The sequence below is a fragment of the Schistocerca americana genome, chromosome 8 (genome assembly GCF_021461395.2).
Source record: "Schistocerca americana isolate TAMUIC-IGC-003095 chromosome 8, iqSchAmer2.1, whole genome shotgun sequence".
Taxonomy (NCBI): domain Eukaryota; kingdom Metazoa; phylum Arthropoda; class Insecta; order Orthoptera; family Acrididae; genus Schistocerca; species Schistocerca americana.
Window position 1 is genome coordinate 307,507,898 of NC_060126.1, and position 13,101 is coordinate 307,520,998.

The 13,101-nt window shown below is 44.4% G+C and overlaps 1 protein-coding gene across 1 annotated transcript in view; it reads left to right on the forward strand.

Moving 5' to 3' along the window:
- Window positions 1–4,599, forward strand: part of LOC124545788 — a 110,126-nt gene extending 105,527 nt beyond the window's left edge. Inside the window, exon 7 of the mRNA XM_047124735.1 lies at window positions 4,435–4,599. Coding sequence (XP_046980691.1) covers window positions 4,435–4,599 — 165 coding nt within the window. The remainder of the gene's footprint in view (window positions 1–4,434) is intronic.
- Window positions 4,600–13,101: the final 8,502 nt, after the last annotated feature.

Below are 13,101 nucleotides of genomic sequence, written 5' to 3' on the forward strand. Positions count from 1 at the left end.
ATTACAATGCCGACGGAAATTTTTTGGACCCTGTTATATCAATAGGATTTTTTTTCTACAGATTTGTAACGCAAATTCTTGACCTGTGAAATATTTTTATATGAGACTGTCACTGTAGTGGAAACTGCTGTCGTAAATATTTCCGTAAGAAAGTTAAGTGACCACCTGCATGTAATGCGTCGTGGGCACCCAGCTGTGTCAGACGCCTGGAGAAAAAGCCATTAGTGTGTGCCTTTTTAGAGGCACAGGTAGAAAAAAAAGGGGAGGCCATTATCCTCGCTATTGACATTCCTTTGTAGAAAGCATCGCAAATACGACACGCTCAAACTTGAAAACATATGATTATACTGTGGAGCTCTTAATTTATGATATTTACTAAAATGCCTAATGAAACGATGAGAAACATTTCATGGCTATTGTCTTGCTAGTTGAGAGAAATGCCATATGGCTTGCTTTATGTATTTATTTACTCATTTTGTTTAATATCTAGTTTCTAGCTGCACTGCAGCATTGGTTAAAATAAAATTTAATAGATGTACTAATATGAATATTTTATGCCTACAGATCCAGTAAATAATTTTATGATCTATTCAAAAAAAACGAAGGAGCATAAAAAGACATTTCCCTTCACAGCAATTGCATACGGAATTTTCTTTTCAAGTACTTGGTAATTTTTTTGGTAGAATACCTTCTTGTGGTGCACCACTTTAATTACATAGACATTAAGATGTGAATATACATTTCCCTTGTCTGCATTGTTGTCTTTAATGTAATATTTTTTCTGCTTGAGCTATGTCATGTTTAGATATAAGTTATTTCATTTGCTGCTGCTGTTTGCCAGGCATAGTGTTACTGAATTTGACTTTGTGTTACTCTGCTAAGCCAGTTTACTACTGATTTATTTTTCTTGTTTGCTGCTCATTGCTTTATTTTAGTTGTAATATTGTTGCTTACTTTGCCAATTTGTATTTTTTTGTCCTTGCTTTTGTGTTACTTTGTTACGTGCTGCTGCATAGCCTCATCCCTTGGTATATATATCTGAGCTCAGTAGATTTAAGTTAGCTTAAGAGGGGGTAGACTATATAAGAAACTAACTATGATGAATCGGAAGAAATGCATTGAGAAGCTATAAGAAAATGGTTTGGTCAAAAAAAGTAGTGCACAGTGGACAAAAACTATTTTTGAAAGAGGATGTGAACAGAATACAGAAAGCATGCTTGGATTGGATTTTTTTTTTTTTTCTTTTTTTTTTTTTTTTTTTTTTTTTTTTTTTTGGCTGGAGCATATTTTAAATAAGAGGGACGATATATGGAATGAAGTTTTGGGTTGGACTGCAGTAACAAATGTTACACTGAAAACGAACCCTGTCCTTTCCATTGTGTTATCCCCCTATGTGTTTGTGTACTCTTGTATATTTGTGTTTTTCCTGTCTTTATGTGTTTAGCTAATAAGAGTTATGTTGTAGAATTTTTCTGATAATATGTTATTTTCTTTGTAAAGATGTTTAGACATTATTTATTCTGTTCTGTTTTAATGCTCATGTGTGAAGTTGATGTTTCGAAAGTTACTCTGATCTTTTATGTATGTACTCATGTCATAATTCCTGTAACACTGATGTATATGTATATTTCTATTCTTTTGTAAAGCCTGTATTCCTACAAATGTTATCTGTATTGTTATGTTCTTTAATGATGTATTTTGTACATTTGTTATTGTATTCTCATGTTATAATATTGTAATTGACACCAGTTCATCAAATTAAGTAACTTGTAAGCATTCATTTCACTGCACACATTTCTGTTGGTCATAGTACACTCCTGGAAATTGAAATAAGAACACCGTGAATTCATTGTCCCAGGAAGGGGAAACTTTATTGACACATTCCTGGGGTCAGATACATCACATGATCACACTGACAGAACCACAGGCACATAGACACAGGCAACAGAGCATGCACAATGTCAGCTCTAGTACAGTGTATATCCACCTTTCGCAGCAATGCAGGCTGCTATTCTCCCATGGAGACGATCGTAGAGATGCTGGATGTAGTCCTGTGGAACGGCTTGCCATGCCATTTCCACCTGGCGCCTCAGTTGGACCAGCGTTCTTGCTGGACGTGCAGACCGCTTGAGACGACGCTTCATCCAGTCCCAAACATGCTCAATGGGGGACAGATCCGGAGATCTTGCTGGCCAGGGTAGTTCACTTACACCTTCTAGAGCACGTTGGGTGGCACAGGATACATGCGGACGTGCATTGTCCTGTTGGAACAGCAAGTTCCCTTGCCGGTCTAGGAATGGTAGAACGATGGTTCGAAGACCGTTTGGATGTACCGTGCACTATTCAGTGTCAACTCGATGATCACCAGTGGTGTACGGCCAGTGTAGCAGATCGCTCCCCACACCATGATGCCGGGTGTTGGCCCTGTGTGCCTCGGTCGTATGCAGTCCTGATTGTGGCGCTCACCTGCACGGCGCCAAACACGCATACGACCATCATTGGCACCAAGGCAGAAGCGACTCTCATCGCTGAAGACGACACGTCTCCATTCGTCCCTCCGTTCACGCCTGTCGCGACACCACTGGAGGCGGGCTGCACGATGTTGGGGCGTGAGCAGAAGACGGCCTAACGGTGTGCGGGACCGTAGCCCAGCTTCATGGAGACGGTTGCGAATGGTCCTCGCCGATACCCCAGGAGTAACAGTGTCCCTAATTTGCTGGGAAGTGGCGGTGCGGTCCCCTACGGCACTGCGTAGGATCCTACGGTCTTGGCGTGCATCCGTGCGTCGCTGCGGTCCGGTCCCAGGTCGAAGGGCACGTGCACCTTCCGCCGACCACTGGCGACAACATTGATGTACTGTGGAGACCTCACGCCCCACGTGTTGAGCAATTCGGCGGTACGTCCACCCGGCCTCCCGCATGCCCACTATACGCCCTCGCTGAAAGTCCGTCAACTGCACATACGGTTCACGTCCACGCTGTCGCAGCATGCTACCAGTGTTAAAGACTGTGATGGAGCTCCGTATGCCACGGCAAACTGGCTGACACTGACGGCGGCGGTGCACAAATGCTGCGCAGCTAGCGCCATTCGACGGCCAACACCGCGGTTCCTGGTGTGTCCGCTGTGCCGTGCGTGTGATCATTGCTTGTACAGCCCTCTCGCAGTGTCCGGAGCAAGTATGGTGGGTCTGACACACCGGTGTCAATGTGTTCTTTTTTCCATTTCCAGGAGTGTATATGCACAATATGTGAAAAAAAGAGAACTGTTAGTGTCTGGACGTGTGTTGATAATTCAGCAAGGGACTGGTTAACAGCATTGCTGGTTCTAAGGACAATTCCAAAAACTTTATGAATGCACAAGTGGTGGTTATGGACTCGCTATATTATCCGCAAGACTCTTCAATGGTGATTGTGCACCTGCACAGTCACAACAGATGGCTGCTGGCCATTTCTACAAGGACTACAGTGGGTCTACACCTTTGCTGACTCACCAGTACCATTATTTCTCCAAGGACTGCAGTGGGTCTGCACCTCTGGTGGCCCACCAATACCGTAATCTCTACCAGGACTACAGTGGGTCTGCTCTGTGATGACCTACCTACCAATACTCTTCAAAATTTCGACTGACTCTGCTGTGGGTTTGCTCTGTTGTGGACCATTACCTGTTTGCATGTCAAGAGTCAGCACTGTCTTTCCGTTGGAAGGACAACACTACTTCTTCAAGACTGCATGGAAATCCACTACTTCCGTGTGCATTTTCTTTTACTGCTCAGCCTTTGAGAAAAACACTGTAATTTTACTGTGATAAATGATCAGGACTGTCTTTATGGACTGTGAGAAAATTTTAGCTTTTGACCAACATTGTATCAATAAGTGTGTGCATTTGATATCTTTGTTATTGTAATTATGAAAAATTTTATCAAATCACTATTGGCCACTGCCAAAAACAATTTGTAAAATTTTTTGTGGGGAGCATGGGGGCTATGTAAGTGGGCTGTTTATGTTTTCTTATTGGCAACGTTACGTAGCGCTCTGTATGAAAATCACTGGCTGTGCTGTGTGCAGTCTGTGGCTAGTTTGCATTGTTGTCTGCCATTGTAGTGTTGGGCAGCTGGATGTGAACAGCGCATAGCATTGCACAATTGGAGGTGAGCTGCCAGCAGTGGTGGATGTGGGGAGAGAAATGGCGGAGTTTTGAAATTTGTAAGACTGGATGTCATGAACTGCTATGTATATTATGATTTTTCAACACTATTAAGGTAAATACATTGTTTCTTCTCTATTAAAATCTTTCATTTGCTAACTATGCCTATCAGTAGTTAGTGCCTTCCGTAGTTTGAATCTTTTATTTAGCTGGCAGTAGTGGCACTCGCTGTATTGCAGTAGTTCGAGTAACGAAGATTTTTGTGAGGCAAGTGATTTGTGAAAGGTATAGGTTAATGTTAGTCAGGGCCATCCTTCAACTTCAAGCACACCAATTCGTTCAGGTGGAGTTGGAGGTTCATCAACAGGATCATCTTCCTCTGACAAGGAACTCAAGTCACTCGTCTCGAGCAGTTTTATAATTTCATCATCTGTTAGAGCTGAGAAGCGAAAATGAAACAAAGTGAAAGTAACTGTTGATGTAATGGAATAAAGAAATGAAACTGAACCTAATAACAAAATTAAAAATTTTTGAGTTTTCACCAGCATTTTTTTTTTGAACGTATATAGACTTTTATTTACAAATTAACAATTTTCGTTTTACAAATACAGTTTGCAATTAACTTGTAAAGACGAGACAATCCATTCTTTACTTTTATTTTCCTGTTACTGTACTGTCCAAGTAATTATTTCGTTTGGTGCTTTTTTTAAAATACTTTTCGAGAGTCTGTCAGTCACAGTTCGTTATTTGTTTCTTGCTCTGTTTATTGTTGCAGTTTAACTTTTCTGAGTCTTTGTACACTACATTTGTACGTGTGGCAGAATGAATTTTGAATAATCATCGATTGTACGATCTAGTTATTAACAGATAATAATTAGTAAAAATAATTAGTAAAGAAAAAAAAAGTTATTTTATGGAAATTTTTCTTATTACTAGTTATGGTATTATTATTATTGTTATTATTTTGTAGATATTTTGAGTTGTGGATGTGCTCTATTCATTTTAAAGTAATGTTTTATTACTATCTTCTTATTAAATCTTGTGTTGGAAAACAAGGGGGAGGCATTTTACGTTGGATGTTGGAAACGAGTCCTTAGTGGGACATGCACTAGGCATGAAATCAATTTGACAGAAATATTAACGAGTGTATCAGTTCTCAGCTGGTGTTTGATGAGTAAAGTGGTATCCAAAGGTGGAACACTCGTGAGAAACTATCTTAACATATTAAACAATCCATGACAAAAGAAAAGGACATTACTATTTTAGCGAATTCTTTAACCTATTTTTTTCCGATTGACCAAACAGCAGTACACTAGGAAGCATTATATAGTGCAATTGTAGAGCTAGTTTAATATAGACGTTGCGTGAGAGTAAGGAAGACTGAAAGGAGGAAAACTATTCGTGGTGGAAAGACAGACATATATAAGCATGTGAATCACTAGTTTGTTGTACTGATAGAAGTGTAATAGTTTTGTGGTACTCACAGTTACGCACACCTCTCGATTGCACACAATGGAGGGTAGAAAACCAAAAAAAAGCACAAAAACACAAAAAACAAAAAGACACTCGGAGCTATGATTATATTGACACTATATTGGAAACTTTTACGTGTTCGATCACTTTTCACTGTCACTTTTTTTTTAATTTTTTTTTTATAAAAAGCACTTTAGCACTTTAACACACGTATCACTGTTCGTGCTTTTGGGATGTGGGAGGACATCTGCGACTGCGACAAGGGCGTGGGCGGTTTGTGGCAGTGGGCGGCGGCGGCAGCGACGGCAACGGCGGTGGCGGACACGTCACGTGGCGGCAGACAGGGCGTCCCTGAAGGCGGCGGTCAGCGGGATCTCCAGGAAGTTGTGGAAAGTCTCACGGTATTTGGCGTGTTGTTTTGCCTTCTTGTGCTCTTCCCACAAGTCCGTGAGGAACTGCACGCTGTCTGACTGCTTCTTGGTAATGACTGCGTGTGCAGTCATGGCGAGTATCCACATCGTGGCCGTTAGTTTTGGCCTAGGGATAGGTTTCGCCTCAGGGACGGTGAGAGCCGTGACTTGGATGTTTCTTGGGTCGCTTCTGTTCATGTGGGCTACTATCTTCTTGCTTGTCTCCCATATGTTGCTGGTTGCCCTGCATAGGAAACGGTGCTCTACGGTGTCCTTTTCGTTGCACGTTTCACAATTGGGCGATTCTTCTATACGGATTCGCGCCAGCCTCTCGTTGGTCGGTACGGTGTTGTGCACTACTTTGTACCACGTAGATCTGGCGTGCTCCGGTATTGCTTTTTCTGAGATATTTCTCCAGACGACTGGCCAGTCGTGGTCTGGAGATTTTATCTCGATTCTTGTTCTGTGTGTTAGCCCTCTTAATGCGCCGTAGATGTTTTTCGCCGTTCTTAGTTGCGGGTTTGTTACGGCGGGCAGTGCATAACTTTTATCGAGGATCAGTTGCCTGATGTGTCGCATCTTAAACGGTATGTGACTGGTGTCTACCGGCGCTTCTTCTGATCGTGGCCTGTAGATGTTTATTAGGCAGGCCGTGATGCTGTCTTTGTTTTTGCCCTCCATTTGGATTGCTCTGTGTAGCAGCAGCGCAGCACACTTTGTCCTGACGTCCACCAGCCCCAGCCCTCCTTCCTCCTTCTTCAGTGAGCACGTCGCCTGCGATACTTTGAATATTTCCCGCCTCCACAGCAGGTAGCAGACGGCTCCTTGTATCGCTCGTGCGATTTCTGTTGGTGCACTCAGTATCTGTGCCACGTACCAGGCTTTCGACAGGATCGTTGTGTTGATCAATTCTACTCTTTGTCCTAGTGTTAGGTGTCTGCTCGAGTGAGTCCTGGCGAGCCCTCGTATTGTATGTAGGGTTGTTCGCCAGTTTTGTGTCGCCATCTTTAGTGGGCATTTTTGGATCAGTATCCCTAGTGTTTTGTGGGTCTCGGTTACTCTATACCACTCCCTGTTGATGGTCAGACTTCCGTTGCCAATGGGGAGCAGCACAGTTTTTCTGGGATTGACCCTTGCTCCCGATGCGTTTTGAAATGTTTTGATTATCGGTTCTATTTCGTCTACCTCCTGCTCGTTGTTGACAAAGATTCCCACATCGTAGGCGCAGGCCATGCATGTGACCTTCTGTTGCCCGATTTGGTAACCATGCAGGCTTGCAGCCAGTTTACGTAGCAGTGGGTCAAGCGCTGCCGCGAAGAGGGCCATGGATAACGGGCAGCCTTGCCTTACTGACTTGCCTAGTTGTATCCTTTTTGTTGTCCATCCATTTACAGTTATTATCGATGTGGCGTTGTTTAGAAAGTTTCTTATAATTTCGGTGAATTTTTGTCCGAATCCGAGTTTGGTTAACGTTTGCAGGAGATATCGGTGGTTGATCCTGTCGAAAGCCTTGTGGAAGTCAACAGAAATTAATGCTACGGTCGTTCTGCTGGTGGCGGCGTGCGCAATCACGTCTCTGTATGCGCAGGCGGGGTCGAATATGCTCCTGCCGAGCACTGCACACGTTTGCCACGGGCTAATCGCCTTCATTAACGCAGTCTTGATGTTACTTGCGAGGCATTTCGCGGCAATCTTGTAATCTGCATTCAGCAAAGTTATGGGCCTGAACTCTTCGATGTGTTTCGCTGCCTGTGTTTTTGGGAGAAGGATTACCGTCCCTTCCAGAAAGGAGGCCGGTACTGCTGTCCCATTTAGGATTTCGTTCACCATTTCTCTCAGATGTCTTCCTACTAGGTCCCAGAGCTGGCTGTAGAATTCCTTGGGGATGCCGTCGGCTCCTGGTGCTCTGCAGTTTGCGCTGTCTTTGAGGATGGCTCTCACCTCATCCTCCGTCATGTTTTCGGTCAGTAGCGCCCGATCTTGATTGGTCAAGAGCCGACGTGTCTCCAGCAGGATGTCTGCCGTTTCGGCATCGTCCGTCTCTTCGCTTCTGAGGAGCTTTTCGAAGTGGTTTTCCACGTGGTCCACAATTTCCCGCTTTGTGGACAGCTTGTTTCCGTCCTTATCGAGGAGTTCGGAGATAACCTTGCTGTTTGCCCTTTGCCTTTCCCTGACTAAGTGGTGCAGTGTGGCAGGCTCATCCTCGACGACGCCGTGCGTTTGACTGCGAGCGATGACGCCTTCCATTCGCTGCCGTTTCATGTTGAGCAGACGTGCTTTTAATCTTCTCACGCGCGTCAGGTACTGTGGGTCGTCAGCAGGGGCGTTCAGTGCTCCCGTAAGACAGAGTGCGTAGATGTCTGCTGTGCTTTTCTTCCAGTATGCTTTTTCCGCGCTGTATCTGATCAGTGCTCTTCTGATAGCTGGCTTGGCAAGTTCTGTCCACCACTCTATGGTGGAGTTGTATGCGTGACGTCTTTCTGAGCATTTCCCTACTGTCTCGGAGATTTCCGACCGTAGTTTCTCGTCTTTGAGGTGTTTGACGTTTAGTTTCCATCTCGCCTTTTGTCCAGCGGTCTTTCTTCTCGGAAGGTGGATTTTGGTTTCGTATGCGCAGTGATCAGAGAAAATCACTGGGCAGACCTCTACGTGTGATACAGAGGCGGCCAACTCTCTGCTCACGTACACCCTGTCTAATCTGCTTTTCCCCCTGTTGTAGTGAAAAGTGAACTCTGTGTTCTCTTGTTGAGCAGACGCCACGAGTCGTCAAGTTTTAGACGCCTTATGAGCTCTTGCAGCTCCATGCATAGGTTCGGTACCGGGATCTGATCTTCTGGTGCAGCTACGCAGTTAAAATCTCCTCCTAGCACAATGTTGGTGTCATTGTGCGGGAGGAGTTCACAGATGCGTTCGTTGAAATATTGTTCTCTCGGCCTCTTCTTTTCTGAGCCCGACGGTGCGTATATTTTTATGAACACCGTTCCTGATATTTCTACTGCGATTCCGCTTCCATCTACCATCAGTTTTGGCTCCCCTGTCTCTATTTCTTCTCTTATCATAATCGCTGTCCCTCGTCGGGTTTCGGGGTCGATGTTGCTGATAACTTTGTATCCGGGTACCTCTACTATTTGTGTCGTTACCACCTCCTGCAGGAGAACTGCGCTGGTCACGGCCGGGGCCGGGACGATGACAGGGGGTGGGGGAGCCGCTGGGCTCTCCGTGGCGGCGGCTGTCGGAGCTGCCGCTTCCGCTGTCGCTTCTGTGGCTGCTACGGCTACGACCGGCTCTTCGTTTAAACGTGGCGCTTCACCAGCTACAGCTCCGGCGTAGCTGCCCGTAACATTCTATTGCTCGGTATTCGTATTCGGTTGCCGTGGCAGTTGCGCCGGTCGTTTGTTTCTTGGGCAGTTTGCGCGCATATGCTCTGTGGAGTTGCATATGGAGCACGTCTGGGGCTGGCCATTGTACTGCACCACTCCCCTGTGCCCTCCAATCATCACGAAAGATGGCACATGTTTCTTTAATACCATCGTCACAGCCCTGACGCCCGAGTCGACCTTGTATCTGTGTCCCGCTCCCCAGAACTCGCGGTTCACCGACAGAACTTCTCCGTACAGTCTGATACATCGTGCAACTTCCTCGTCCGGCACTTCGAAAGGCAGATTGTAGACCTTCAAGTGCCTCACACCGTAACCAGCGTACGAGATCTTTACGTCACTCATGGCACCGTCCCTGTGCGTGAATTTCCGTATGCCACCGTGGGTAGTCACCAAGGTTTCACATCGTACGAGCGTTTTTAATTTAATGAAAAGACTGTATACTGTGAAGTCCAGCATCAGTCCCTCAAGTTCATCCTCTTCTATCCTCAGTTCCCTAAACATCCAATCCTCAATTTCAAAGGACGTTGGCCTAACGAATTCCCGGTCAAATTGCAACTGCAGCGTCGTGTTAGATCGGTTGTAAGTAGTCATTTTGACTCACCAAATCGTTGAAGCTCACGTTAAGGCGACGAAACTGCTACGGCTGGCGCGGCGCGGGAGCCGGCAGGCGGCGGGCGCGGCGCGGCAGGAGCATATTCGACGCCGCCTGCGCATACAGAGACGTGATTGCGCACGCCGCCACCAGCAGAACGACCGCAGCAATAATTTCTGTTGACTTCCACAAGGACCTATCTGTTCCGAATCCAACACGCTACCCATTACACCACAACAACCACGATAACTTAGGTGCTCTCCTAGAGTATTAGTAGCTAAACTTTCGACTTCAATTTAGATTACGTTTTAAATTACGATTTCACAATGAGATCAGTCTTAGCGTTAGTACCACTACATTCTGTGAGCTAAGACCTGATGTACACAAATGTGTACTTCAAATTCAACAGTCGATGTTTGTAAAACTACGAAACTATCGTTTTCATTGCATACACATATAACTTTCTTGATGTCTAGTTTGGAGTAAGACACGATAAAAACAGTAATACAATTCAAAAAGGATTATTGAAACTGAATTTACCTTTCTCGCGTGTCGCAGATGACGCCATCCTTCAGATCGGAAGTTTCAGGATGCAAGAAAACCCGCCAAAACTGACTTGCGCACGACCTAGCGGCAGGAACAGAAACCGCATGATGTGCACAGTCGTGCACATCGGGTCTCAGTTCAGGAAAACGTCATTTGGCAGGATGACACTACAAAGGCCTGATGTGCACGTATGTGTACGTCGGGACTGAAGAGGTTAATACAGTCAATATTCTGCTACGAAATGAGTTTCAAACTCGGTCCTTTTGAGTGGATTCTTCAAAGGAAGATGGTCGCCAAAAAATGTTCTGTAAATGCATACTGAACACGCCATGCAGGATTCTTCACAACGGCCGATAATTTCACGCGTGGTTTTCTCTGTACCAAACACTCCAAAATCTCCCAAACTTCACAGAACTGTCCGTAAATGCATCTGCTTCCACGGTGATATAACCCGAACTCGAAATAACAGTCACTTCCTCATTTTACAAATAATTTTTTCGGACACGTCTAACAAGACCTTCTCGTTAGCCAGCTAGTACACAACTCTCTCAATGCCGCTGCTCACAGCGCTTATAGTACTTGATAGAGTGCGAGAAAGACTTCACTCTGATTGGTTGATCAAATGAACAGCCAATCAGATCAATCTTTCAAGATCATATTGGTGCCTAAACTGTTTTACTCCAATCTACATTCACAGATACATTTACGTCATTTTATGCTGCAGATATTGATAAAATGTTCCACCAAACCAAACCAAACGAAAACTAATACTGAACCAACTTTAGGAAAACATTACTCTACAAATAACTATTCTGGCTACCTTCTTACAAATACAAGTACGCTTGGAAATACGTCTTCAGCAATGTGAGTACAAACATCTTACCCGTGCTATCATTGCGTAATGCAATACATAAAATTAATCTCGAAATTTAACGTATGTCCCACATACACACTCTCACTCACTCTCATTTACTCCACAATGACATAAAACACAAATAATAATTTTGTCTGAATTTTATATTACGAAAATGAAAATTAGAGTTTTAATGTGAAAATCTGAATTAATTAATTCTGCACACTGAGACTACTGTTTACGTTTTCAAATAATACCAAAAGATAAACTATACTCCATTCACCGAAACAAGAGACGTACTGTAAACACGGCAAGGCGCGTGACCACAGCGCTGCCGTCGAGGGGTGTACAAGGCAGGGGCGTCTGAAATTAAAATATGAAAGTCGTGTTTTTTATAATTTGGCACCTGAACATGATAAAGTGATCCGAGATCTACCTTCTGACACCTTTTTTTACATTACATTAAAAATTATTGTCACTGAAAAAGAGAAATATTTAAGCATTCAGGAAAAGTTTTTTCGTGTTACTCTATATTTATCACGTCATATCTCCAAAACTGTGTGTGGCACAGCAAAATAATTTTATAATTGCCTTCAGTACTGTATGTTGATGACGTCTGTAAATTTTCTGCCCAATAGAGACCATAATAGTGAAGTAATAAATTAAAATCTCACGTCTGATGCAGAACTTTTACCAAATCATCATCCGAAATATAGTAAGCGACAAACTTTTCCCCTTCAAATGTTTTTGTGGGAGTGTAAGTGAGAAAAGTTTCAGAAAGGTTTGAATTTAATTTTGTAGTTTGTTCGAATGCGATGGGTGCAACCGTTTGTCCGTTATGAGCGGTGCATTGTGCGGTTCGCAGGCGCGGCGCTCAGTCAGTGTGGCCGTCTCAGTTGCAGGTGTGAGCTCGTTAGTGGGTGTTGTACGAGGTGCATTCAAGTTCTAAGGCCTCCGATTTTTTTTTCTAATTAACTACTCACCCGAAATCGATGAAACTGGCGTTACTTCTCGACGTAATCGCCCTGCAGACATACACATTTTTTACAATGCTGACGCCATGACTGCATGGCACCGGCGAAGGCTTCTTTAGGAGTCTGTTTTGACCACTGGAAAATCGCTGAGGCAATAGCAGCACGGCTGGTGAATGTGCGGCCACGGAGAGTGTCTTTCATTGTTGGAAAAAGCCACAAGTCACTAGGAGCCAGGTCAGGTGAATAGGGAGCATGAGGAATCACTTCAAAGTTGTTAACACGAAGAAACTGTTGCGTAACGTTAGCTCGATGTGCAGGTGCGTTGTCTTGGTGAAACAGCACACGCGCAGCCCTTCCCGGACGTTTTTGTTGCAGTGCAGGAAGGAATTTGTTCTTCAAAACATTTTCGTAGGATGCACCTGTTACCGTAGTGCCCTTTGGAACGCAATGGGTAAGGATTACGCCCTCGCTGTACCAGAACATGGACACCATCATTTTTCCAGCACTGGCGGTTACCTGAAATTTTTTTGGTGGCGGTGAATCTGTGTGCTTCCATTGAGCTGACTGGCGCTTTGTTTCTGGATTGAAAAATGGCATCCACATCTCATCCATTGTCACAACCGACGAAAAGAAAGTCCCATTCATGCTGTCGTTGCGCGTCAACATTGCTTGGCAACATGCCACAAGGGGAGCTATGTGGTCGTCCGTCAGCATTCGTGGCACCCACCTG